Source organism: Xenopus tropicalis, chromosome 8, assembly GCF_000004195.4.
Source record: "Xenopus tropicalis strain Nigerian chromosome 8, UCB_Xtro_10.0, whole genome shotgun sequence".
Taxonomy (NCBI): domain Eukaryota; kingdom Metazoa; phylum Chordata; class Amphibia; order Anura; family Pipidae; genus Xenopus; species Xenopus tropicalis.
The window spans coordinates 113,194,974-113,222,764 of NC_030684.2; the positions used below are offsets into that span (position 1 = coordinate 113,194,974).

At 40.0% G+C, this 27,791-nt stretch overlaps 1 protein-coding gene across 4 annotated transcripts in view; it reads right to left on the reverse strand.

Annotated features, from left to right (window-relative positions):
• Positions 1–27,791, reverse strand: part of strn3 (striatin 3) — a 37,439-nt gene that overhangs the window by 2,948 nt on the left and 6,700 nt on the right. The window contains exons 2-17 of one of the 4 annotated variants that reach the window (XM_031890551.1): positions 24,047–24,150; positions 23,427–23,500; positions 22,137–22,218; positions 20,864–21,043; positions 18,935–19,067; positions 18,129–18,264; positions 12,455–12,565; positions 5,540–5,680; positions 4,450–4,583; positions 4,144–4,319; positions 4,002–4,049; positions 3,402–3,523; positions 2,107–2,274; positions 1,861–2,001; positions 1,653–1,760; positions 871–957 (exon numbers count right to left, since the gene is read on the reverse strand). In XM_031890551.1, the coding sequence (XP_031746411.1) occupies positions 871–957; positions 1,653–1,760; positions 1,861–2,001; positions 2,107–2,274; positions 3,402–3,523; positions 4,002–4,049; positions 4,144–4,319; positions 4,450–4,583; positions 5,540–5,680; positions 12,455–12,565; positions 18,129–18,264; positions 18,935–19,067; positions 20,864–21,043; positions 22,137–22,218; positions 23,427–23,500; positions 24,047–24,150 (1,945 nt within the window). 4 annotated transcript variants of the gene reach the window in all.

Here is a 27,791-nt window from a genome sequence, read left to right on the forward strand (position 1 = left end):
CTGCTCTGTGCCCTATTTCTGCACCCACGTTAGGTTTTAAGACAGGGAAACTTTAGGAGCAGAGGGGGGGAGTGTACTTCCCCAGTCTGACTGCACCCAAACCAAACCCACAACGGTCACCCAAATTGTAGCCCTAACCTGCCTGCCCTAAGGATACACCCGCTGGTCCCACAGGTTAACCCACACATCACTACCTTTAGGTACTGGTGACACTGAAGAGTAGGGACACAGAGCAGCTCACTCACAGCAGCACTTTGAACACCGCAGAGAGCACTCTTTACAGCTGTCATTCTGTTTTTTACTTATGCAAAGCCAGCAAACAGTGTAATGGTTTCTAGATCCCTTGTGGAACCTTTATACACAGTTTTCTGGGAAGAGGAAAGCTTTTTACATCCTTTACAGGAAAATGTCTTCTGACAGGAAGGGCTTAATTCATTATATCACTAACCTCAGACCCCAGGCCGGTGCTCCTCTTTGCTGAAAACTACACCAGCCTGGGGTACTACTGTAGGGAGCACTGGCCCAGGGGTGAGGTTAAGGAATTTAATCACTGGGGGTGGGGGACAACTAATTGCTAATCCCCAGTAATTAAGCCTTTTCTTGTCATTTAAATATAATGAAGCCCTGGCCCTGCATGCACTTCCTCTACAAATGGGTGGAACCAGAGCACATTGTGTCACTGGCTTAGTGGAAGTGAGAAACTGTATGCCTCTGGCATTGCTCACACTCCTAATATAACTGTACAGCTTCCATTTGCTTTCTCTATAAAAAAAAAAAAGTAGAGATAACTGTGCTATCAGTTTTGCTGGCCTGCAGTCAGACTGATATACAGCCAAGAGATGACAATGTTCCCACCCAGCTGTTACTCACTTCCAGACATCAGGTAAATTCCATTGGGATCCACGGCAAGACTTGTCACTGCATCCAAGTGAGCCACCATCGAGTGGATACTCTTTCCTAAGAGGTAACAATAATAAAAAACAGTTTGCCAAAAGCAAGATTAGGGGGGAGCCTCAGACCTAAAATCTTAGGGGGAAATTTATCAAGGTTTGAGTTTTTCGCAGTCCCAGTTTTACAGAGCTAACACTTGCACAGGTGGAATTATGGTTCAAAAAACGCGAATGTCTGGTATTTATTAAGTGCAAAAAAACCTGGAAACTCAAATGTAAAACTTTGCCATTTAAACGCTTGCGGGTTTGTATAGAAGTCAATGGGAGTTGTTCCACGCAAAGTCAGGCTGTATTCTCAATTCAAGATATTCAAGTTTGTATTCAAGTTTGTAAAGTTGAGAATTCAAAGTATTCGAGTTTTCCTTATTAATAAATAAGCAAGCATTGCAAATGCGAGTTATGCGAATTTGAAAAACAATCTCTAACTCTCAACCTGATAAATAAGCCCATTAATGTAGCACAGCTTGAAGAAAGCACCAATGCTCATAACAAAGAAACAGAAATAAAACCTATACGTTCACAGCTCTGACTAAACAAACTCCATTCCTTCCCTAAAATGCAGCCTTTGTTTGTCTTTTAGATAAGGAGCAAATCATTACCTTATTTCTCCTCAAACATTTATTTATTAAGTTTGTGTTAAAAAAGGGGGGCAATACTGCCCCTTACAGTTAGCACTCAGCAGGCCGCACAATTTACACATACCTGATTTATTGTCAAAAAACTTGATGTGCCTATCTTCAAATGCTGCAATAGTAACAGGAAGCGTTGGGTGACTGACAATTTTATTAATATGGTTGGAAAAGGGAGCACCTGTAGAAAAACAAAACACATCAATCAGATCAAATGAAAAAGGGGGTATCATTATTTGTTTACTTTAACGGCAGTTAAATAACCCCCCCATTATACTTACCAGAGTCAGAGGGTGAAGAAAGTTGTATCACAGACTCAGAAGTTTCTAGGTCATAAACGACTATGCAACCGCTTGTAAAGGAGGCTACAGCATGGGCAGGGTCACAGCCAATAAAATCAACAGAAGTGGGGATCCCATGTTCTGAAGGAAATAGGCATATAGAGCATGTTACAACCAATCACAGTACAGAAAAAAATGATATAGAGGCTCATTTGATAAAACTTGAGAAGAGGAAGTCACTCTCACCTCTGTTTCCATTGTATGTGCCGATACACTGAGTGCCTGTGGGCGGGCTCCATAACCGTACAGTACCATCCGCAGAGCAGGAGAGCAAGCTATCTTTAACTCCACTATGTGACAGGCCCCACACTGCATCCGTGTGTCCAACCAGAGTGCCAGCCAGAACACTTGGATCTGAAGGGAAATAAACAATGGTTAGGGGCACGCAGAGACAATTTGAGAAAGCTGTAGCCTGGGAAATTATTTGACCATTTTTAGTTGGTCTTAGTTTATTTTTCTTTTGTAGGTTTTAATTGGCTGTGTTGCTCTGCAGCTCTCAAGTTTCAAATGTATCCATGGCAACCAGACAGTGGTTTAATTGACAGATTGGAAGATGAATGGGAGAAAGTCTAAATATCAAGATGAACCTACTTTCTGGTGTTTAGGTATCACTGAACCAAATGTAAGTACCCAAATGTTCACAGATAATCACTATCTACACCAGTAATCCCCAACCAGTGGCTCGTGAGTAACATGTTGCTCCCCAACCCCTCTGATGTTGCTCCCAGTGGCCTCAAAGTTGGTGCCCATTTTTGAATTTCTGAGTTGGAGGCAATTTTTGGAGGCATAACAACCAACAGGTGTACTGCTAAACAGAGCCTCTAGTAGTCTGCCAGTCCACACTGGGCTACTAATTACCCAATCTGAGTCCTTATTGGTCACCTACTAGGGAAGTGTTTGTGCTTGTGTTGCTCCCCAGCCGTGTTAATTTTTTTTTTTAGTCAAGAGAAAAGAGAAAAAGAAGAGAAGGAAAAGAGTGATCGGGGGGGAGTCAGAGGACTACATTTATACTACTCTTTTAGACAACACAATATCCCTTTGCTGAGTGGTGGTGTGTTTGCCAGAAGCCATGGCCCCCATATGGCCTCAAATTTGTCTGGGCATCCACAGGCTTCATACAACCGTTTCTAATAAGCTTTTCCCAAAAGTTCAGCGAGGGTGTTCCTGTGGATTTCCGAAGTGGTAATAATGCCTGTTTGGTGTAGTATAGCAATTGCACGTAACATAATTTAGCTGGAGGTCTCAGCTGTAGAGTTTCCAGTATGCCCAGTAAACAAAGACTGGGTGACAAAATATTGGGAAGTGCTAGTGCTGACTCAGCATAGCTAATGTTGCTCAAAAGCAAAGGTTGGGGATCCCTGGTCTACACCATACACAAACACCAGCTTTACTTTTAATTCCACACTGATAATCTGAATCACATGAAAAATAGGTCAGTCTTATAATCAGGGCCCAACTGGCTACTAGCACTGCTTTCTTACCATATGTATCATATGGATCCACATTGGGGCTTGGTATTTTCCACCACTGTATTGTTGAGTCAAGCCCTCCACTGTAACAGTGTTCTCCACTGCAGCCAACCACAAGCGAAAGGACAGGCCCACTGAAAAAAAAAACCATACAGAAATGAACTAAGCACACAAATGAAAAAAACAGATACAGGAGTCCAAAGCTATTAGAAAATATTTACAGACTCCGTCAGATTTTAGTTCAACATGACTGATCACAACAACAAATTCTACACATTTAGAATGAGATAATGGTTTGCCCAAAGGCAAGGTCGTGCAATGCTACCAACACAACCACAAGTTGTAACAGCCCCAGGGATATAAGCCATCCAATCTGTGGTTCCTATAGATCCAGAGTAACAGTTATCACTGCCAATGGGTCAAAGCTTGGCAAAGCTTGGCCAGAACTAGTCGCTCAATCTTTCTAACAAAAGATTGTAGCTGTGAGCCCACATCTCTGGGGATATAACTGAACTGCCATAGCACAAATCCACTGAAACTCTACCACCAAAATAAGACAGGACTACAGTTTTGAACAAAATGATCAAAGCCAAGTGCCATCTGACTACTTACATGTGAGCTCTAAATGTGTAGATGGGTTCCACGTCTAAGGAGGCACTCCTAAAATAAGAGAAGAGGGTGTTTTGTTAAACCTGGGTTTCTAGTTTACTAGCTGCCATGAGAAATGTGAAACAAGAACAAGCAAATGACTTACTTTTTGGTAGGAACAGTTTTCTGCAAATTCCATAGTTTCAGGGTGTGGTCCTCAGAAGCAGTGACCAGAACAGGTTCCACTGGGTGAAAGGCCAGGGCCCGGACCCCATCAAAGTGGCTTCGTAGGGTGTACTTTGGGTTCCATGTCTTCCTAAAGGCATCCTTGTTGGATGGAATCTTCAGGGGTGAAAAGTTAATGTGAAAGATTTAAAACAGACCAGAATATAAGCGATTATTCTTACATTTTAAACAATATTAAAATATCACCAGCAGATGGTGCAACACATTCAGGTTTCCACCCACTTACATCATAACTGAAATCTGCATCATTCGTGACAGTGAGGTCGGCCAAATCTCCAAGTCCCAAGACGCTTTCCAAAACGTCTTCCGATGCCATAATAAAGGGTTTACCAGATCCAGGAGGAAATGCGATGGGCTCAGCTGCAATACAGTGTAGGTTTAGTAACCCTTTAGAAGGCATCTTGTCGTGGTCAACTAACACTTAAAAGTGGTGGTTCACCTTGAAATTTCATTTGATGTAGACATTTATATTTTAAGACTTTTTGCAACTGTTTAAATTATTTAGCTTTTTATTCAGCAGCTCTCCAGTGTAGATAGAATTTAAGAAGCTATATGCTTGCTATGGTCCAATTTACCCTAGCAACCAATAATGGTTTAAATGAGAGACTGAAAGATAAAAAGGGGAGGGCTGGAATAAAAAGATAAACAATAAAAAGATAAACAACAAAAAGTAACCATTACAATAGAATTGTAGCCTTTTGCCCCTTAAATTGGCAGAGTGCCCTCTCTTTTTCTATACTTATTCTCGCTGCATTTGAGCCCAAGTCAGGTGGCTTGGCGCATACACCTGTAAGTAACCAGCATTATTTGGTTACCAATCGCGGTAATATCGTTTCTCTAAAGTAAAAAATAGTGTGTGAATGAGATAGGAACCTTGTAAGCTTCACTGCAGCAGGGTATTAAGCTGGCCATACATGCACTGATATAACTGTTTGAAACATAGTTCTGTATGGTTTTCACACCGTGTGTGGGCTCTGAATTATCATGCCGATAATTTTCGTACCATGGTGATCAGTTGTTTAGTGATTGGACAGGTTAGAAAACTCCGGTCGGATAGTAATAAAATCTGTGCATGTATTGTGTATCTGATGATATCCTTGGAGAACCTACAATGTATTGTTTTGAGATGTCACTTTCATACCTTTGCTGTCTGCCAATTATTTTATGTTCCGAACATTTACTTTATCCCACAATTTCCATCTGAATGTTTCATATTGTTGCATTTAAACGTATGCTCATTATCCGAAACTTTGTCAGAAAAAGACTAAAATCTAAACATAACAAAAGAACATTACTGTAAGCAAATGGCTCAGCACCTTCCTCTGCTCTTCCCCCTTCATGATCAGTAATTCTTGAGGAGGGTGTGCGGGCTGGGCTCAGGATTTCTGCCGGGATGTGAGAAAGATCCTCCTCCCCTAGGTCTGCAATCATGTCGTGCAATTTCGTCCTGTTCACCCCTGGAAAGGATAAGTTGATTGAATGCATTCATGGAAAGCTGATTTTCTCTTGACTGGTCTGGGCTAATAGAACTTAATATAGACATAAACATTCAAAGATTAACTTCTGAATATGTGAAATGTTTGGATAGAAAAAATGAAATACTACTCATTCAAATTCAAATACATTCCTCTACTCTGCACATTAAATAATGTTGAAGCCCAAGGTATTGTTGTGGTGCCACTGCTATCAAGCTGCGCTAACTTCAGCCATCTCAGTTTAATGTGTTAAACAGAGCACTAAACTATGCACATTTATGACAACAAATGTCCCAAAAGAAACTTTTGTCATGTTTTTTCATACAGTGGTGTGAAAAACTATTTGCCCCCTTCCTGATTTCTTATTCTTTTGCATGTTTGTCACACAAAATGTTTCTGATCATCAAACACATTTAACTATTAGTCAAAGATAACACAAGTAAACACAAAATGCAGTTTTTAAATGAGGGTTTTTATTATTTAGGGAGAAAAAAAATCCAAACCTACACATGGCCCTGTGTGAAAAAGTAATTGCCCCCTGAACCTAATAACTGGTTGGGCCACCCTTAGCAGCAATAACTGCAATCAAGCGTTTGCGATAACTTGCAACGAGTCTTTTACAGCGCTCTGGAGGAATTTTGGCCCACTCATCTTTGCAGAATTGTTGTAATTCAGCTTTATTTGAGGGTTTTCTAGCATGAACCGCCTTTTTAAGGTCATGCCACAACATCTCAATAGGATTCAGGTCAGGACTTTGACTAGGCCACTCCAAAGTCTTCATTTTGTTTTTCTTCAGCCATTCAGAGGTGGATTTGCTGGTGTGTTTTGGGTCATTGTCCTGCTGCAGCACCCAAGATCGCTTCAGCTTGAGTTGACGAACAGATGGCCGGACATTCTCATTCAGGATTTTTTGGTAGACAGTAGAATTCATGGTTCCATCTATCACAGCAAGCCTTCCAGGTCCTGAAGCAGCAAAACAACCCCAGACCATCACACTACCACCACCATATTTTACTGTTGGTATGATGTTCTTTTTCTGAAATGCTGTGTTACTTTTACACCAGATGTAACGGGACACGCACCTTCCAAAAAGTTCAACTTTTGTCTCGTCGGTCCACAAGGTATTTTCCCAAAAGTCTTGGCAATCATTGAGATGTTTTTTAGCAAAATTGAGACGAGTTCTTTTTGCTTTAAAGTGGTTTGCGCCTTGGAAATCTGCCATGCAGGCCGTTTTTGCCCAGTCTCTTTCTTATGGTGGAGTCGTGAACACTGACCTTAATTGAGGCAAGTGAGGCCTGCAGTTCTTTAGATGTTGTCCTGGGGTCTTTTGTGGCCTCTCGGATGAGTTGTCTCTGCGCTTTTGGGGTAATTTTGGTCGGCCGGCCACTCCTGGGAAGGTTCACCACTGTTCCATGTTTTTGCCATTTGTGGATAATGGCTCTCACTGTGGTTCGCTGGAGTCCCAAAGCTTTAGAAATGGCTTTATAACCTTTACCAGACTGATAGATCTCAATTACTTTTGTTCTCATTTGTTCCTGAATTTCTTTGGATCTTGGCATGATGTCTAGCTTTTGAGGTGCTTTTGGTCTACTTCTCTGTGTCAGGTAGCTCCTATTTAAGTGATTTATTGATTGAAACAGGTGTGGCAGTAATCAGGCCTGGGGGTGACTACAGAAATTGAACTCAGGTGTGATAAACCACAGTTAAGTTATTTTGTAACAAGGGGGGCAATCACTTTTTCACACAGGGCCATGTAGATTTGGAGTTTTTTTTCTCCCTTAATAACGTAAACCTTCATTTAAAAACTGCATTTTGTGCTCAATTATGTTATCTTTGACTAATAGTTAACGGTTTTTGATGAGCAGAAACATTTAAGTGTGACAAACATGCAAAAGAATAAGAAATCAGGAAGGGGGCAAATAGTTTTTCACAACACTGTAAGTCACACAGAAGTCCCAAATGTTATACCTTAAAATAACAGTCACAAAAGGATATCTTGGTAAATACTTTAACAGGATTGGACAACCTTTGTGGCAAGTATTATACACCCAGTGCCTATAGGATGATGCTCAAAAAACCCCATAGGCACAACATTGTGTAAGCTATCAAAAGCCATGTCAAATTACAAGATATTTCAGAACACACACACAATGTTAGAACGGTTAATCCCTATAATATACCAGGGATAATAGAAGCCACTTATATATACAAACTGTGTTTTACTTGCAAAGTGGCCACATTAAACTAGAATGTTTTAGGATAATGGGAGTGTGTTTGTCCCCACAGTGAGTGCATAAAACCTCTTTAATTAAAGGGACTTGCATCAAAATGTGCTCCTTGCACTTCTGTATAGTTGCGCTCGGTGCTGCTCAGTCCCTCTTGTTTTTTCATTTCGAATCAAGTGCTACTACAGTTATTGCCACAAGGAAACCCTGAAACTACCAGCAGCTCCTGACCATTAGGTAGCCCCAGAGTTCCCTCGGCACCCTGACATACACATGCGCTTGGGTAGCTTATCGGCAGGCAGGGGATATTAAATGGGTCATTTAATGGAGTTGGTGGGTATAGGCAGAAACTGAAACCCTATGCTACATTACATTATCACAAATAAAAGAAATAACAGTTACAAATCAGTTAGCAAAAACCAAGTTTTTTCATAAAAAAAAAAAAATGAAATCAGGTAGAGCAAGTGGGTGGGGTTGAAGAGTCTCTAGGAGATCCCAACCAAATTTTGGGTACTTCACATGCCTTGCTTGAATAACCCGGAGGAGGGATAGAGCCTGTGTACACACCCAGGGGAGCTAGGATGAGACGAAGTGAGAAAGAGGAAAAGGAGGCCAAGCATCTCTTCAGCAAGTGAAAACCCTGCAGACTGAAGTTCAACATCTTGCTCCCAGTGGCTTCAAAGTAGGTGCCATTTTTAAATTTCTGGCTTGGAGACAAGTTTTGGAAGCATAGACACAGATTTATCAAAAGCAGAGTCTCCTGCAGGCCAGCAGGCCACATGGGGCCACCAAATAGCCAATCACAGCCCTTATTTGGCATCCCCAAAGAACACTTTCCCCCTAACACTTTTTACATCTGAGTGCGGCTCACAAGTAAAAAAAAGGCTGGGGATCTATGCCATAGATTCAGATAAAAATATTCAATTTGTGCAGCCAATGAGATCGTCTTTCAATGGTACAGACCCACAGGACAACAGATCAGTTAACACTTGTGTCAACTGAACACAGAATCCCACACAAAATATCTTGCTGAAAGCAACTGAACCCAATCTAGCATATTCAAATCTGAGCAATATCATATAACTATATGGATATAGCTACTTCTATTATCCGGGTCAGTGCTGCCAAACATATTGCATGTAGAAGGCTGACTGATTCTCATATAGTGTTTTTGAGGGCCAGATTATATGAAAATAATGATGCCATGCAATGATGTCTATAGAGCTCTAGAGAGTATAATGGTCAAATTTGTTTAATGAAGCTGGGTTCTCTAAGATTTGATTAAAGCTAGCCATACACAGTCTGACTAAATCTGCTGACTCAGGCCCTTGAGACTTAGCTGGCAGTTTATTGGCCTGTGTATGGGGCCCTTCTGATGGCATGTCCTAACCATATCTAGGCAAATTGGGGAGGTATCTTATTGGGCAGACTGAGTCGGCAGTTTATTGGCCTGTGATATAATCTATTTAGATTTTGCCAAAGCATTTGATACCGTTCCCCACAAACGACTGCTTTCTAAACTAAGGTCAATTGGTCTTAGTGAAGTCGTTTGCACATGGATTGAAAACTGGCTACAGGATCGGGTACAGAGGGTGGTTGTTAATGGTACATTCTCTACTTGGAATAAGGTTCTTAGTGGGGTCCCTCAGGGTTCTGTACTGGGTCCACTTTTGTTTAATTTGTTCATAAATGACTTAGGGGAGGGTATTATGAGTAATGTATCAGTGTTTGCAGATGACACAAAACTCTGCAGACCAGTCAATTCTATCCAGGATGTGACATCCCTGCAGCAGGATCTTGACCAACTGGCAATCTGGGCAGCTAAGTGGCAGATGAGATTTAATGTGGATAAATGTAAGGTCATGCACCTGGGATGTAAAAATATGCAAGCCACTTATACCCTTAATGGGACTGCACTAGGCAAATCCCTAATGGAGAAGGACCTTGGAGTCCTTGTAGATAATAAACTTGGCTGTAGCAAGCAATGCCAGGCAGCAGCTGCAAGGGCAAACAAGGTTTTGAGCTGTATTAAAAGGGGTATAGATTCACGGGAGGAGGGGGTTATTCTTCCCCTTTACAGAGCGCTGGTAAGGCCCCATCTAGAATATGCTGTTCAGTTTTGGTCTCCAGTGCTCAAACGGGACATTATTGAGTTAGAGAGGGTCCAGAGAAGGGCAACTAAGCTGGTAAAGGGTATGGAAAGTCTCAGTTATGAAGAAAGACTGGCCAAGTTGGGTCTGTTTACACTGGAGAAGAGGCGCTTAAGAGGTGACATGATAACTATGTATAAATATATAAGGGGATCATATAATAACCTTTCTAATGTTTTATTTACCAGTAGGTCCTTCCAACGGACACGAGGGCACCCACTCCGTTTAGAAGAAGGGAGGTTCCATTTAAATATTCGGAAAGGATTTTTTACAGTGAGAGCTGTGAAGTTGTGGAATTCCCTCCCCGAATCAGTTGTACTGGCTGATACATTATATAACTTTAAGAAGGGGCTGGATGGATTCTTAGCAAGTGAGGGAATACAGGGTTATGGGAGATAGCTCTTAGTACAAGTTGATCCAGGGACTAGTCCGATTGCCATCTTGGAGTCAGGAAGGAATTTTTTCCCCTCTGCAGCAAATTAGAGAGGCTTCAGATGGGGTTTTTTGCCTTCCTCTGGATCAACTTGTAGTTAAGGCAGGTAATATATAGGCATTATGGTTGAACGTGATGGACGTACGTCTTTTTTCAACCCAACTTACTATGTTACTATGTGTAAGGGGCCCTTCAGATGGCATGTCCTAATGATATATGTAGGCAAATTGGGCCAGGTATAATATCGGGCAAGGACCACATTAGCATGTTCACATGCCCCTCTCCTAAAAGGTCTCTTTTTGATCCAATCCTTGGCAGGGGGGGCCAAACAACTGAATCATCACTCATATTGTAAGCTCTACGGGGCAGGGACCTCCTTCCTACTGTGTCTCATACCACATGGCACTTATATATATATATATATATACACACACACATATATGTATTTATTTATTATATCACTTGTCCTCCCTGTATGTAATTTTGTATTCTGTAAGATTGTACAGCGCTGCGTACCCTTGTGGCGCTTTATAAATAAAGTTATACATACATACATCCCAAAGTTTGTCCTAGCCTGTTGGTGGCCCAATTAGGTAAATATCTGGTCATTTAGCAACTTTTGGACATACTATACACTTTTACTTTTCCAGCAGTGCAGTCCTGTAGCTGTGAAAATAAAAGATAAGAGTAAATATAGTCCTTAAAGGGGTGTCTGCCATCAGGTTAACTTTTAGTAAGTTATAGAATAGCCTATTCTTAGCAACTTTTCAATTGGTTTTTTTTTTTTTTTTTTATAGTTTTCGAATTATTCGCCATCCTCTTCTGTCTCCTTCCAGCTTTCAAATGGGGATCGCTCACCCCGTCAGCCAAAAAAAACAATTTCTCAGTGAAGCTAAAATGTTATTGTTACTTATCCTTCTATTTAGGCCTCTCCTATTCATATTCCTGTCTCTCTATCACTGCCCCGTTGATAAGATAAATTGGACCAGAGAGCTGCCAAAATTCAAAACTGGAGAGCTGCTAAACAAAAAGGTAAATAATTCTAAAACCACAAATAGAAATGAAGACCAATCGCTAATTGCCTCAGAATAGCACTCTATCATACTAAAAGTTAATTTAAAGATGAACAACCCCTTTAAACTCACAACTTGCATATCATACAGAAGTTGTTTGCTAACTCTGTACTAACAACGGACTTAAATTACATAAATGAAGTGCGTGGCCAACTGTGATGTCATTTCCATTTATTGAACAGCTTGGAAAATCTCAAGAGATCAAAGGATGTAATGTATACACAGTTATACACACAGCTCTGCAGCACCTTCCAGCCGCCATTCTGAAGAACAGAGAACAAATGGTAATTTTCAAAAATAAATTTTGCAGCTTGCTGGGAAGGAAACTTTTGGTTCCATGTTTATGATATAACCTATATGCTAAATGAAAAAGTGTGAGAAAGTTGCCCTGCTGAAGTTGAAGCCACTTCCCTGTCTTCCCCTGTATATATTGATCATAAAACCCTGAATTATACATACCAACAAGCACAAATACAGGGGAGACCATTCTGCAGTTGAGAGCTGATCAGCAATAGTCCTGGGACAACAATCAGATCCTACTACAGGCCTATGAAAACCTGTTGGGAGTGGATCATGTCAATGTGCCAATGCAATCCTTGTCCTATAAGATTTTCTAATCTGCCCAACAAATATCTGGACAATTTTCAGCCAGATATCAGTAGGGCGTTTGATGAGAAGCCCCCCCCCCCCATACATGGGCAAGCATCTTGGTCTGGGAGGGCCAGCAAGTTTTACTGTATTGCTATCATAAGAATAAGAAACAAATCTTAGTTGGTTTATCAACACCGTTGCCCATTATCACTAAAAGTTCTGATTTTTCAACAGTTCAAGAAGGGACATGAGTAAAACCATGGAATAAGTTGCACAAGACTTACTCTTGGCCCCTTTTGTTCCCTTGCGCTCCTTGGTGTATTCCTCCTTCAGTTTATTTATTAGTCCCTGGTCTACATCCCAAACCTCTGTTGTTGGGGACAGCACATCCTTTTCTGCATGCAGCATGTTAGTAAGAGAAAGACAGCACACATCAGCAGGCATATTAGCAGCCAATTCAGTTATTAGGCACAGAAACAGGTTAACAGTGTGAGAATGAGGATAACTGAAGCCCTGAGCAAGTCAGATAACTGCTGACGCAGCAGTAAAATGGCTCCCAGGCTTGACTGAAATGTATTTATTCCTCTGACCAGTTTGCAAGTGGAGCCTGACCTACACCACTTATTATATGGGAACAGCCAACCATTAACAGAGGCAACATTTTAAATATGAAGTTAGATGAGAGTCAGGAATAGTATAGCCAGAAAATATAAGAGGCCTGGAGTTACAAAATTACCTAATGTATTTAGATTGGAAACACCCACTTTGCAAATAAATCAATAGAATTTGTAGTAAAAGTGTTTTCAGCCTATCAGTTAAATAGTAAAATGTATTAATTAAACCAAAGAACACTGTAAATATAAAACCTAGTTGAAGGATCTCAATGAAAACAGAGTTGGAAATTCTTCTTTTTTATATTCTGTAATGCCATCACCTTTTAAAGGAGAAGTAAAGTTACGATCACTGGGGGGTTTCCAAAATGTTAGGCGCCCCCCAGTGATTGTAATCGCTTACCTGAAACCCCCAGCCGGTGTTCCTGTTAGGAGAAAACTGCACCAGCCCGGGGTAGCTGTGAGTGAACGTTCCTCTTCCTCCTTCAGTCTTTGTGCATTTGCAGTAGAGCGAGAACCAAACTTTACAATACTAAACTGGCTTTTTCACTCAACTGCACATGAGCGGGCCCCGGGATCGCTGCAAAAGGAAAAGGATCAATCGCCTGCATTTACCCCGGGCCGCTGCAGTTTTCTCCTAGCAGGAACACCAGCCGGGGGTTTCAAGTTAGAGATTACAATCACTTTCCTTCTCCTTTAATAACTATACCTGCCTTACACAAGGTACCCAGCAAAACTAATGGATGTTTCTAAAACAAATCAAGCCAAGGGCTAAATGAAGAAAAAAAAAAAGTCAAAAGACATGGGACTTTTGAATAGGCTTCCAGCACAAGCAGCTAAGTGCCGCTAGAATGACATGGTGCTTTTCATTCATGGAAGGATTGTATGCCAGATCTCACGGTAGGTGGCCTGGTGCATCCAAGTAAAGAAGTTTACATACCACTTTAAAGGAGAGCATTATTACATATATTGATTATTCACAGAATTTGGAGTGCTGGTACCCCATTTTGATATACACATCTTATTGCACTAAGCACCCAAACATTGTAAAAAAAAATGAAATATATATATATATATATATATATATATATATATATATGCCCCTTAGCAGGGAAGACCTCTGCCTCCCCAGTAGCTCCCCATGTTATTTTCAGCCGAATCCCTACACATGCTCTGTGCTGCGGTCACTTACCTTAGCTTACGGACGGGACTGACTCACAATATACTGTATATATAGAATATAAATGTCGCAATATAAGCAATTCAAGCATTCAGATTCCCATTACGGGGCAGGATACAAAGCAGCTACTATAAACTTGAACCTGTACTTGTACTGTAAATGTTACTTCACTTGCTTACTCAGGAATAAGTTGTAAGAGAGAAGCCATAGAGCCAAGTTGTGTAGAGAGAAGCAATAAAACTAGCTTATGCACAATGTATACTTTGTATGAGGTCCATGCCAAGGGTGGCTTAGCAACATTTGTCAGAGTTCTCCGGCAGAAGACAAGAAACTTCTACTGGACAAATTTTAAGCTAAAGACTTAAGCAAGGCACACAGGTACATTACATACACTGACTAGCAAGTCACTCAACCCTTAGTCAAATGATTTTCCTGGTGCTTTGCTGGCCCCTGTTTACCACCTCTTAACTCAACAAAAGAAACCATATGAGCAGTTGGAGATGCCTCCTTTTATTTAAATGCCATCCTCTCATGGGAGTATCAGTGGTCTTTTAATTTTAACAGCCTTATTGTACATCTACAATTCCTTGTAGCCAGCCTGCTTTCAGCATGAGCCCAAGAGTGTTTGAGCCATGCATTTAGGCAGTTATTTTAGTTGCTAAAATGTCTGTAGCCCATGTTGCACTACACAATGCAGAACAAGGAAATTAAAACTGTCAGTTTACACTTAGGGGTATATTTATCATGTTGTGTAAAAAGTGGAGTGAGGTATTACTGTTGATGTTTCCCAGGGCAACCAATCAGCAATTAGATTTCAACAGTTAGAAAACCAAAGCAAAGCATCAGATTGGCTGCTATGAGCAACATCACCAGCAATGTTTTACTAAATATACCCCTTGATGTCGTGTCCTGGGATCTGTAGAGCAGTGTGAAGAAAAGAAAGTTGATTAAATTTACCTAGATAAATGCCATATATAATAATCTCACTCTTACCTGTAAACATGGTGCACAGGAAGCATCATTTCAACAAAGGCAATATGGCAATGCCGGGAAAGTTTCAGGGGATATGGCCATGCAGGAGAAAGTATCGGGTGAAGTTTAACTATGCGGCGATCGACTGATCGAGTCTAGCCTTCCTTCTGTATAGGAAGGAGTCAGGCTAGACTCGATCAGTCGATCGCGGCATAGTTAAACTTCACCCGATACTTTCTCCTGCATGGCCATATCCCCTGAAACTTTCCCGGCATTGCCATATTGCCTTTGTTGAAATGACTGGAAGCCAAGTTTTTTTACAGGTATTTTCTTCTAAAGCATTATAAATAACAAATAGTTTTCAGGATAGGGCAATTTATTGGGGGAGGGTAGAATAGATTTTTTAGTTAAAAATTTTTAGCGTTACTTTTCCTTTAAAAGAAATGTAACACTAAATTTTTTTTAAGTAAAAAAGCTTTTCTACCCTGCACCAATAACTGCCCTATCCTGCAAACCACTTAGTATTTTAAATGCTTTAATAGAAAATACCTGCTAAAACTTGGCTTCCTGTCAATTGAACTACGGCGAAGGAAGGAGCAGCAACCACTATGCGACGATCGATTGATCGAGCCTAGCCTGACTCCTTCCTATACAGAAAGAAGGCTAGGCTCGATCAATCGATCGTCGCATAGTGGTTGCTGCTCCTTCCTTCGCAGTATCACCGTAGTTCAGTGGTTTGCAGGATAGGGCAGTAATTGGTGCAGCTTTTTTACTTAAAAAAATTTATTGTTACATTTCCTTTAAAGGAACAGTAACGCCAAAAAATCAAAGTGTATAAACTACAGTATAATGTACTGTTGCCCTGCACTGGTGCAACTGGTGTATGTGCTTTAGAAACATTACTATAGTTTAGCAAATGATGCTGCTGTGTAGCCATGGGGGCAGCCATTTAAAAGAGAAAAGGCACAGGTTACATAGCAGATAACAGATAAGTTCTGTACAATACAATGGTGTTTTATCTTTATCTGCTATGTAACCTGTGCCTTTTCTCCTTTTTCCAGCTTGTATGGCTGCCCCCATGGCTACACAGCAGCTTTTTATATAAACTACAGAAGTGTTTCTGAAGCAAATGTACAAATTTTACCAGTGCAGGGCAACAGTGCATTGTATTATGATTACTTAAAAACATTTTTATTTTTTGGTGTTACTGTTCCTTTAATGGGCAACTTCTATAGCAAATACGAAGCGGGACAGTGGGACAGTGTTATGAATGGGTTTACAACCCCTTTAAAATATCTCCTGATTACAGGGGGTAGGTACTAAAGGAAAACACAAAATAATGATTTAGTAGTACAGCATTAATTAACACATTTTCATTGCAAATCCTATTTATTTAGTGGATGCTAGACATGGAAAGTATATTGGTTCCATTCTGCCATTTGTAGCTGCCAGTAACTGCAAAGCCATACAAGATCTACTGGTAAATTATTTATACTTAAACCATTTTTGTAAAAATGGTGGAAAAACCACATCCGTCACATATTACATTTAGACAAAAGCTTGCTAAGTAAAGTAGAGCAAGGGCTTACATCATGCAGTCACTATTTCAGCATCTACACTCTGTACTGGAACACTTTGCTGATGGCTATGCAATATTCCCTATATGCCAGACACAGGCTTGTTGTTAAGCCTGCACTAGGCCTGTAACAATGCCATCAATCTATGAAACGCACCTACTGGAAACACTGCTACGTAAACTCTTTGGCTATAAAGAGAATGGAAAGGGCCGTCAAAAAGTGCACCCAGTTAACCCATTCTTTTCTGAAAGCAGAGAGAATAGAAATCGATAGCAAGCACTTTACAGCAAATTCATTTCCGCTGTTTTTTGTTTTGGAAATACCTTTCATAATACATCTGAAGAATGAGCTGAAATATCATATTTGCTCTATACTACTTAGTCATCTAAAAACTGTCAGATATAGACAAGTCTTTACAGGCTAGTGCTTTGCTAAAGCTTATGGCTTAGACAGGCCAGGGAAATTACACTGATTGTCCCTGCATGGAGCCTCTAACAATTGAACACATTTGTATACCACACCATGAGACAAATTCCTTGCTGGGTTAGAATATTCAGCTTTAATAAACTGTTAGGATAGTAAAACTATAAATGTTAAAATTTAATCATAACTGACACCACAAAACATTTAAAAGAGTTCCCACAAAAAAACATTAGGAACGGCGATAGGCAGACAAGGTGTTTTGGCTGTTGCTGTTTTCCTCTTCAGTCCTATGATCCCTCAGACCTCAAGCTGAATTTCCTCCTTAAAGAAAATATGTGAGGTTGACATCCTTGCTTTGCAGGTCAATGTCATATCATAAAGTCCAGCAGCTAATTGTTTGGGGCCAGCCACACAGAAAACAAAATTCTAGGCCTACATTAGTAGAAGACAACTCCCACTCTCTAAACCAAGCACACTCACCTTAGTTGGCCATACACGGTGCAAATCTGCTTGTTTGGCGAGGTCGCCAAAAGAGCGATCGCTTCCCGAAATGCTCACCTACGGTGCATTATATTGTGCTAATTCTGGCAAACAATAGAATTAAACCGGCGGGTGTATAGGTCATCGGACCGAGGAATAAATCAACAAGCCGATGCGGTCCCCGATCCCACGGGAAAATCAAACCTGCACAATCAAGATCTGCCCATTTTTAGGCCAGATATCGATAGGATAGGCCCGTCGGGGTGCCTATACATGGACAGATAAGCTGCCAAATCTGTCTGAAGGACCCAAATCGGCAGCTAAAATCTGCCCATTTATGGCTACCTTAACTATCAGCTGCAAGTGGTAAGTGGTGGAGGGGAACAGGATGCATACAGCAGACTCCATGACTCTTTTCATCAGTTGTGTAAACATATTAAAAATAACAGTTCAGACTTTTTTGTGACAATTATTGGTTTAGAAACAGTTAAGCATCTTTGTTTATAATAGCTACATTTCACAGCAGAAGGAAACTCATTGTGTTTAGTGGGATCACAATGACCTATCCTAATAAAACTAAAGGGCCCATAGGCTATGAATCTCTAGTTTAATATCAGGTTAAATCTAAAACAGCAGATCTGCTATTGCTTCAAACAAGGTAAGGAATATCCTGATAAAACAGCATGTCTTCAGTGTGAGCCAGACATGTTCTTACCCCATTCCGTTCCATCCCCTGAACTCCTTGCTTCTCCGGCTCCCTCTCCATCTTCTGCTGTTACTAGGAAATCAAACTCCTTCAGTGCTTCCTCTGTATCATCAGCGAGTTCAGCTGCTAAACCTTCATTGCCAATCTGTGAAACAAATGGGCTTATTTAAAATGAACTAGGTACAGAAAACAAACCGATTCCACACACAGCTTGCAATCGGCAACCTTTGCGATTACACTTTTTTTTTTCTTTTTTTCCCTCATTAATATATTACATAAGGCTTCAGAATCACCCCATAAGTCTCCATCCCAATATCAAGTCTATGCGGACAGATGCACTGAGTGCCATTGTGAGGGTGTAATAATAATTTATCTCCCACTTTTTTCTATTGCCGCATATTGTGAATAAAGTGACTAGTATTTTTTATGGTGATGTCCACCAAAAACTGTTAATGCATAATAAGAAATATTTCATTCTTGGCAACTTTCTAAAAGACACATCTGAAGATGAAAGCAGCACTTGTTTATACCCTTCTATTCTCTGGTTCGGATTATTGAAATAATGTAGTTCTGTTTCAGGTCTGTTATCTGTTAATTGACCTGCTTTTGCTACATTAAGGAGTGAACCAGAAGAGCAGATATTATTAACTACATTAAAGGAATACTGTCACGGCAAAACACACACAGTTAATAGAGCTTCTCCAGCAGAATCCTGCATTGCCATGTGACTTGTGCCCTGATAAATTTCAGTCACACTTTACTGTTGTGCTGCAAGTTACTGTTAAGTTGCCCTTTAAATGTAGCATATTTCTTACTTTATGCTTTTTATTCATTTGCTGCTTTTCCCTTCTGTCAGGGACATCCTCAATTAGGTCCCCTTCATCTTCTTCGTCGCTGTCATCAGCACTTTCTAAGAAATTAAATGTTTCAAGAACATCACCTGAGTTCCTGTGGGAGGGAGGGAAAAAGATTATTTGCAGAATTTCTCAACATTACAGTTTGTGCATCCACAGACTTTTGCTCTATAACTCCTTTAAAGGACATTGAAACACTAGATGTAAGGAATGGCCCAGTGTATTGCCATCCTTGGGGGCCCAGGGCCAGCCATAGGCCAATGCAAAGCAGCATAGTGATTTTGCAGACTATGCAGAGCAAGGAAACACTAGGAACATACACTTATACGGAGCACTACCAACATGTACCCTGATCCAGAGTATTTTTTTCCAGAAGACCTGGCCCCAGGTCTCTGGTTTCACTGGGAGTGCTTTAAAATGTTCTCCCCGCAGTGTACCAGCCTTTTGTTGTCCTTTAATAAAGCAGTCTGAAATATACAGAGCTGTGAGGTCTGGATTCCCAAGGAAGCAGCATATGCTTTCAATATCTTTTGTTCTGATCATCATTATGGTCTGGCACTGTGACAATAAATCAGATAATATTAGCTGATAAAAGCAAAATGGTTTGGCCAACTGTGAACTAACTGGGCAGATTGCTCCTATTTTTGTTTGTACTTTAAATCTAATAAGTACAGCAAGCCTGTTTCACCAACGAGGATGCCTTTGCATTTGTGGGTCACTAGCGATTTTGGTTGCTGTGGCCAACTAACTGATCTGGTAATTCTGCATTTGTGCATTCACAGGCCAACTGACTCCAAATGTGATGTTGAGATAGTGATTCCCTTTTAAATAATGGTACCACACATGCATTCACCAGTCTCTTGGCACTAAGCCACACAAAGAATCCTGCAAGTGGTTTGGCAAAAGAGAGAGCTAAACCTCTAGGGTGAAAGCCATCAGGACCTGCACCTCTGTTTACTTTTACAAGTTCTAAGCTCTTTCATCAGTCAATTGGTCAACCTCCACTTACAGCAATCAAACTGTGTCTACTTACAAATAATATTATTATTACTATTATTCATTTGTTTTACCAGCAGTGGTACAAGAAAAAAGTAGTTGCTTAAAACCTCTGCTTTCTCCCTGCTTCCACCAACCAAATTTGCCTTTTCTGATACGAAGTGTCCCACATCAAAGTAATTTGAGATTTATTTTACTTTTAACAGCAATGCCCTTTTCATTTTTAATTTTTCCTTGCCTGGTTGCCTTTCTGTATATGTGAATGGCTTCCTTGTATCTAATAAAAGTTTTAGCTAACTCAGCTTATGTGAATGCTATGGGGAATGCACAGCAATGTATTTTAATGACATTCCATTTGCCTTCTGTGCTTAACCCTGTGAAAAGACTGCCCTCTGGTACATAGATGCCCTTACACTGCCAACATTTGCAAGCATAAAATTTACCATCTTAATCACTTGTGTATGCAACATAAACTTAAAGGAGACCAAGTTACAATCACTGTTTACCAACTGCCAAACCATACAAGTGTTTGAGACACTTTCATGGTTATTACAAGATCCAAAGAACCTTTTTTCCTAAAAGGGTTCCTGAAGAACGCGAGACAAAAAAAATGTAATTTACGTATTTAAAAACCTGTTTGCTTATTCTGACTTGGCTAACCCATTACTTTAGTCAATGCCGGAATAAAGGGTATGCCCCTGCCACTGCTCACTACATATAAAAAAAAAAGTCTAAGACAGAACATGACTACCTGATGCAGGTGGGACAAATAAAAGTCATCATATGAAACACCCCTCCATATTAGCCAAGTCTTGTTCAACGTGAAAGTTAGGGACTAATTCCGACTTATGGAATTTGTAAGTAAACACAGGAGCATGGAGTATTTGTACAAACCTTTTATTTGCTTGTCCCTTTTGTTTAAGAGAAAGAGAGTCCCCACCATTGAGGATCTGTTCTAGGTTCTTTGTTTCCACTGAGCCGTTTGGCTCGGAGCCTGAAAGTCCCAGCAAAGAGCGTACCCTTTGTGACCGCACATCCAATATCGTATCTGTGTAACCAACCTCCTGAAGGTACCTAATGAAAGAGGAAGAGGGGCAGATTTAGCCTTCCTTGCAAACAAAATAGAATCTACATTGTTGGTAGGCAAAAGGTTAAGGGACATAACAGTCACGTGCAAAAAAATAAAAAAATTAAAAAAAAATAATAATAATAATAATGTGCAGCTGGGTACTTAAAACTCTTAAAAGCCGAGTTATACAGTTAACAATACTTTACCAGTTTATTCACACACTGTGGCAGATAGCAGCAGAGTTAAAGCTATACTAACATCTGTAAAATGATTAAGCAATGCAGTAGTGTCAGTGACACATTTTGACAGAAACTACAGACAATCCACTGTACACTGTAAGGGACTGCCATGCTGGAATGGCACTAGTCTGAAATAATTCAGAGCTGGCAGCCTGTATCACTTTAAGTGCCTGACTGAATATTGTGTGTGTGAGACATCTATCTTGGTGTACTTGAGGGGCTGTCCATGATAACTGTGAAGTTGCTATAAGGCAGGGATCACCAACCTTTTTTTACTCACACTCAGATGTAAAAAGTGTTCCTAATGGTAATATAGGAAGAATATATTTTCTTAGGCACTTTGTTTAGGATATTTGTAGTGGAATTCCACAGCTTTGCCTTTTGAGTAAGAGTAACCTTAATTAGTGACCCTTAAAATGTATAACATCAGATATGGAAGATGCACTGATTATAGCTTTTGTGTCTAGGATTACAACCCCAAACAACTACCATAAATATATCAGTTAGACTTCACAGTCTCCCAGACTTACTAGCACATGTGTCTACACATAACCCAAAAAGGTGCCGCCCTCTTGGCTGGGAAAGCATTTGTTACAGCTCAGCAGCAACTGCAGGCCCTGCATGCTGCGGTCACATTGCTGGAATGAACTAAGCTCGAGTTTATGGAACAAGTTTTTGAGGATGGCGTATAAGCTATATAGAACACCATAAGCAATTAACCCTTCTATTGCACCCCAAGCTAGGAGCAGTGACTGAAATAGATACACAAAACTGCCAAGCATTAATAGCCAACAAGCTAGCAGGAGTGCTACAAGATAGTAACCAGATCTCCCACACAAGCACTCACTTATTTACTTACTGTCTTAACAGCTGACGGCCTTGTTTCCAGGTCAGCTGACTATTCTGAGGCCCAGGGGAAACCTCGGAATCTTTGGTTTCTTCTGAAACATAAAAGTAAATATAAACAACCACGGGCAACACCAACAGATCGGCGTATTCCCTACAGTACTGATATTCCTGTTTTCTTGCACTGTCACTTTAACTATTATCTGTATTACTACAAGAAAAAACAGTTCAAAATACATTAAGGGGTATATTTATCATGCTGTGTAAAAAGTGAAGTAAAACATGATGTTGCTCATAGCAGCCAATCAGATGCTTTGCTTTGGTTTTCTAACTGTTGAAATCTAATTGCTGATTGGTTGCCCTTGGCAACATTATAATGCTTCACTCCACTTTTTACACAATATGATAAATATACCCCTTACCCCTTACATTTATGTGTGCTTACTCCTGCTGCAGATTTTGATGTTGGCTTACTTATAAAGTCATGGTCCTTTGGCCAATTCAGAATCCTCTGTGCCTTCTCCCAAGCGCAGGCTAACAAAGTGGCCTTCTATATACAATAATAGAGACAGGCAGATTATAAGATTTCGGCCATAGTGTGTCTATGGGTACCTCTAAAATCAGTATGCTGTTTTCCAAGTGCATACGTGTGTAAATACACTGGCTGTGTGTCCAAGGCCAAACAAGTAGATCAATATCATCTGTTCACGTGGACACTGTAGTCAGATAAAAGATGTTCATACACTTACTAATACTGGCTGTTGACCGATATAAAAGCAAACTGTCCAATGTATGAGACCTAACAAATGCTTTTAGCAATTGATATCTGTTTGGATCATGTTAAGCCTGTTACCAAGGCTGGGACATACCGTGGAAGTACTGGATCAGACCTTAGATGCGGTCTGCTACCAAAGGCTCTGCACATGACCATGTGATTCAATTAAAGGGCATAGGACCAATGATCAGATTAGCCCATTTCAGTCTTCCTCTTTAATTAGCAATAGATGGCCAGATGCACAGATGCATGGCCAGAATTAGGCTTCTTTACATGATCAAGGCTGATCATATATTTAAATCCAGTGGGCTGTGACTTCTTGTTTTAAAGATTATTACAGATGTATGCAATGTTTGTTTAATACAAATAACCTGCAAATCTAAGAATCGCATCCACCTGTTACTGTCCAACAAAATCCAACTATATGGCTCATGCAATAAAAGCCATCTCATATTGGAGTTAAGAGTAAGGGGTGGAGAATCACATAGAATTTAAAATCATACCCTGATATAAGAAACTTACACCCACCTGATTCAAATGTTGGAGTCTTCAAGTCTCCTTGATTTAATTCTGTTCCATATTTTAATTTATGGTACTTTGCCCTAAGACAAAAATGCATTTAGAAAAAAAGGAAATAAGCATAAAGTGACAAAGTCTAGCAGCCACAAATGTTTAAATATCAGAAATCATAACTGAAACAGGCCTTTTTTTTTTTTTTTTTTTTTACATGTACACATACAGGAGTAGTTACAAAGTGAGAGTAAAAACATGGGTGATAGGTAGACAGTGCTTTGTCACCTTGTTCTGCATTTTCGCATGGTTATGTTTTATATATACCTAATTGCATTCATACATGGAAAGGTATTTTTAGGCGCTTTGCCGGTGAGCATACTCTATAAGCACCCAAAAAGCCTCAAAAGGTCAGAAGCAAGGAGTCCAGTCTAAAGACCAAGCAGGATAATATTTCATGTGAATGATTATGCAGTGGACACAGATAGCAAGTGTATACTTTAGTTTCAAATTATGGCTCTGCAGGTGCTCAGGAATTTAAATCCCAGGAAGAAAGTTCATTAACAGCAAGACGAGCATAAGATGAAAAGCCCTTCTGTTCACAAGCTCACTGCACAAGCACAAATGGGTGTTCTTACCTCTCTTGTTTTAATGCATACTCTAACATCTTTATTCTTCTTACTAAATCTTTCTTCAAGTTTTCCTGGCCTTTTCTTTCTCCTTGTAAGAAGGCTATCCGTGCCTGAAAACAATGTGATAACAGCATTTGTAACTTACTTTATATATTTTTTTTTATCATAAAACACAAATTACATCACTAAGCACAATTAATAGAGATATACTGTATAGGATATTCATGGCCCATAACATTTTTATTCACTGCCCAGACTTTAAAAGTAGAGGCTCCCAGAATATTTTATATTTCATTGGTTCAGCCTGAGTTGAGTAAGGCAGGGTGCTCTTTACCTCAAAATCTGAACATTCAGTGTATATAACCATTTACTGTACCAGCAGAATATGGTGGTGCTTTATAAATATGAGTTAATAATAATAATAAAAATAAATACCCTCGCTACAACAATGGTCATTGCACTGAAACCTGCTGAGCTGGAGGACTGAACATTTTCAAGTGCACTAATGCACCATTCCTTTACATGCCAAATGTATTTAGCAGAATGTTTAATTCAGAAATTTAGGGGTGAGGCACTGGCCATACAGAGCCTGGGATGAGCTTGAAATGTCAGCTTTATATGCTAAAAAAAAAAAAAAAAAAAAAAAAAAAAAACAAGAAAATGAAGGAAGGTTCCCCAGAGGCATCATGTCAGAAATTAGAACAGGAATGTTCAATTCCACGCGCCAAGGCAATTCTAAAAAATATCTATCCTCAGGGGCTGACACTTGTGACTGCTGTACTATTTAAAGGCTTCTCTGGTTATATCAAGTGATTCATATTTTTTTCTGGATACAGCAGAAAGTATAGCTTGGTGAATGTTACATCAACGTCCCCTTAACCTTGTTATGAGATATGGGGGCATGTTCATATCAACTACAGGAATGTGTATCAATCTATAACCATGAGATTAGGAGGCCAACCTAAAGTTAGGTTGAGATCTTGGATGGCTTCTTATTTACTGGAAACACAAGGACAGCAAATTGACTGATATACCAATGATTCTATACATCTATAGCCTTGTTAAGAGTGGCAGGTCTAAAGCCCAATTAAGGTGAGCTGTGGAAGCTGCTACAGAACGTTCGCAAAACAGCAGCAGTGTGACAACTATGCCCTTGTTTCCATGTTTTCATATAACTGTAAACTGCTCGACAATGTCTGGTCATTAAGGGTGACTAAAAGCAAATGAAAAAAAGCTAAGATCTCTGCCTTAATTCCTGTGCATATAATTTTAGATTGGCCACTTTTAAATTACACTTTTCGTAAACTTCTAATAAAAAGAAATATTTGTGTTCATGTCCCCGCCATTTGGTTCCTGTGCCTGTCTGCGGTCACATGCCCTGCACCCCCCTGTAGTTATGTCCCTGATGGAAAGGGTTAGTGGTGAACAAAATGCATGTGGTACCTTTATATATTTGCTCATTTAATGTATTGCTGTTGAAGAACAAAAGCTTGCTGGAATAATTATAAAAAAAACAATAGGCAGAAAGCATGGACAACACAAGCCTTAGGGATCTGGCACACGAGGGCAACAAATCTCCCTTGTTGCGGGCGACTAATCTCCCCGATATAACATCCCACTGGCAAAAATGTAAATCACCGGTGGGATGGCATACGCGGCGGCGCGATCGCCGAAGTTGACAACCAATGTGCGCAATCAACCAATAAATTAGTCCAATAGGAAAAAAAAAAGTAAGGGCAATGCCTGAGCATGATGATGTAAGCATATAGGAAGTTCTTAGTGTGTCAGCTTCAAAATAGGCCAGTCCCATTCCTTCCAAAAACCGGTCAGAGACAGAAGGAGGACTGATTTAAAAAATAAAAAAAAGTTGTTTTTACAGCGGCCTTTTTACTTTTTTTTATGGAAAACACAATTACTCTATTTCTGTGGAAGCAATCAAGGAAGAAGGCAGTCTTCCTCTTTATCCCCCTTTCTTAATACACATTCCACTATATACACTGCTTATAGTAGTAAAAGGGGCAAAACCAAACATAACCGACTGTTGCCTATAAACAAAGGGCTGCAATAAACAGTTTTCTAAGCTAAGAATTGGCTTGACTGCATGATGGCACGCTTGGTGTCCTACCAAGAAAAAAGAGTTACCAGTGCACATTGTACTCTTGTAACAGGAGATGAGATTTTGTCACTACATGGCTTGGTCACTGCTCAGTACACAAATCTAGCTACATAAATATTTACTACTACTATCAGGTGCACATTCTGTTACCCAAGCATGCCATACCATGGGAAGAGGAAATGCATGAAAAGGAATGCCGAACAAAGGTTACAGTAAGCCCTCCATTCATCTACAGGCTGCCCAACATGCCAGATGTTGCCCCCTAGCACAATTCACTGACCCCCAGACTGCTCAATAGCTAAACTGATAGCATCATGTTATTAGAACATGGCCCCTGAACATGTAGCTTAGCAAATACCTTGCTCACTATATAGATACAGTTGTGCTTATATAGATTTTAGAATGCATGCTTGTGAGTTATTACTCGGCTTGCTATACCATGCTTCATGATGAGACCTGCAAACTCTTCAAAGCTAGCAATTGAAAATATATTTCCATGAAGCATAAAACATTAAAAGTTGTCTATGACTAATGCATTGTGGCCCTGACATTGCCTGTTCCAGAGAGAAGCAGGCATGGGAGACGAGTGAGAATGGCCATTGTGTTGGTAAGCCCCAGGTTATCACTGCTTGTGCCCTGGACTGGCACACTGATGACATGCAGCCAACCTCTCACGCAGGCCTAGGGTTGGCAATGGCGTTTTGGAATCTGACATGGTCTCAATGAGAAAAGTGTGTGTGGTTGGAAGAATCCTATCAGCAGATTTCTACTGGGACACTGGGATCACAGTCTTGTAATAGTTATACAGGTAACCAATGTAGCATACCTATGAACAACCACTGCAATTCAATGACCAAACCTACCTACAACCTCACACTTTACAGCTTAAAAATTTTTCATGACTTACTTATATTTTATATATTATTAATAACCTACAACATCCAGGGTCTAAATTTCCCCAACATACATTCTTATTCCTACGAGTGACCCATTTTCTCACTCTTGTAAAGTTCTTATTTATTTTCTATAGCCTTCCCTTCAAAATCAGTTTTGATCTGATAAAAGAAGTAGCTAGTGTAAAAAGTAAAATCCAAGAGTTAAAGGACAATAAAATTTAAAATCAATGGAGTAAACTGCTAACAACATTATCAGCTTTGGTCACTTCCCAAAGGCCCTTTAGACTGTCCAAGATTGAGCACATGCATGATATAGTGACTTTTACTACACTGTGCATTAATACAGTCCCCCAACAGTCATACTTTACATCCATATCTAACTAAAATTGTCCAGCCCAAAATGAACAAATAGCAACTAAGTGACACACTATTGAATAAACAAGTGCATAAGTGTACATTTTACTAATATATTTAGTTATATATATGAAACAAGCTATTCTTTCCCATAGAGAAAAAAATGCCTGGTATGTAGCCTATCCTGAGCAAGGCCATGCAAGCAGCGCAATAGGCAAAACTTGCACAAACAGGACCCATGACATAAAGTTCACTTTTTCATAATGATGGTCAGATGCTAGTGGTGCATACCTCCCACATAAATCACTGCTATATTAATTAGACGAGAATATAGGAATAAAGATACAATTCAGCATTTGCACAGTACCATACAATGTACCATGAG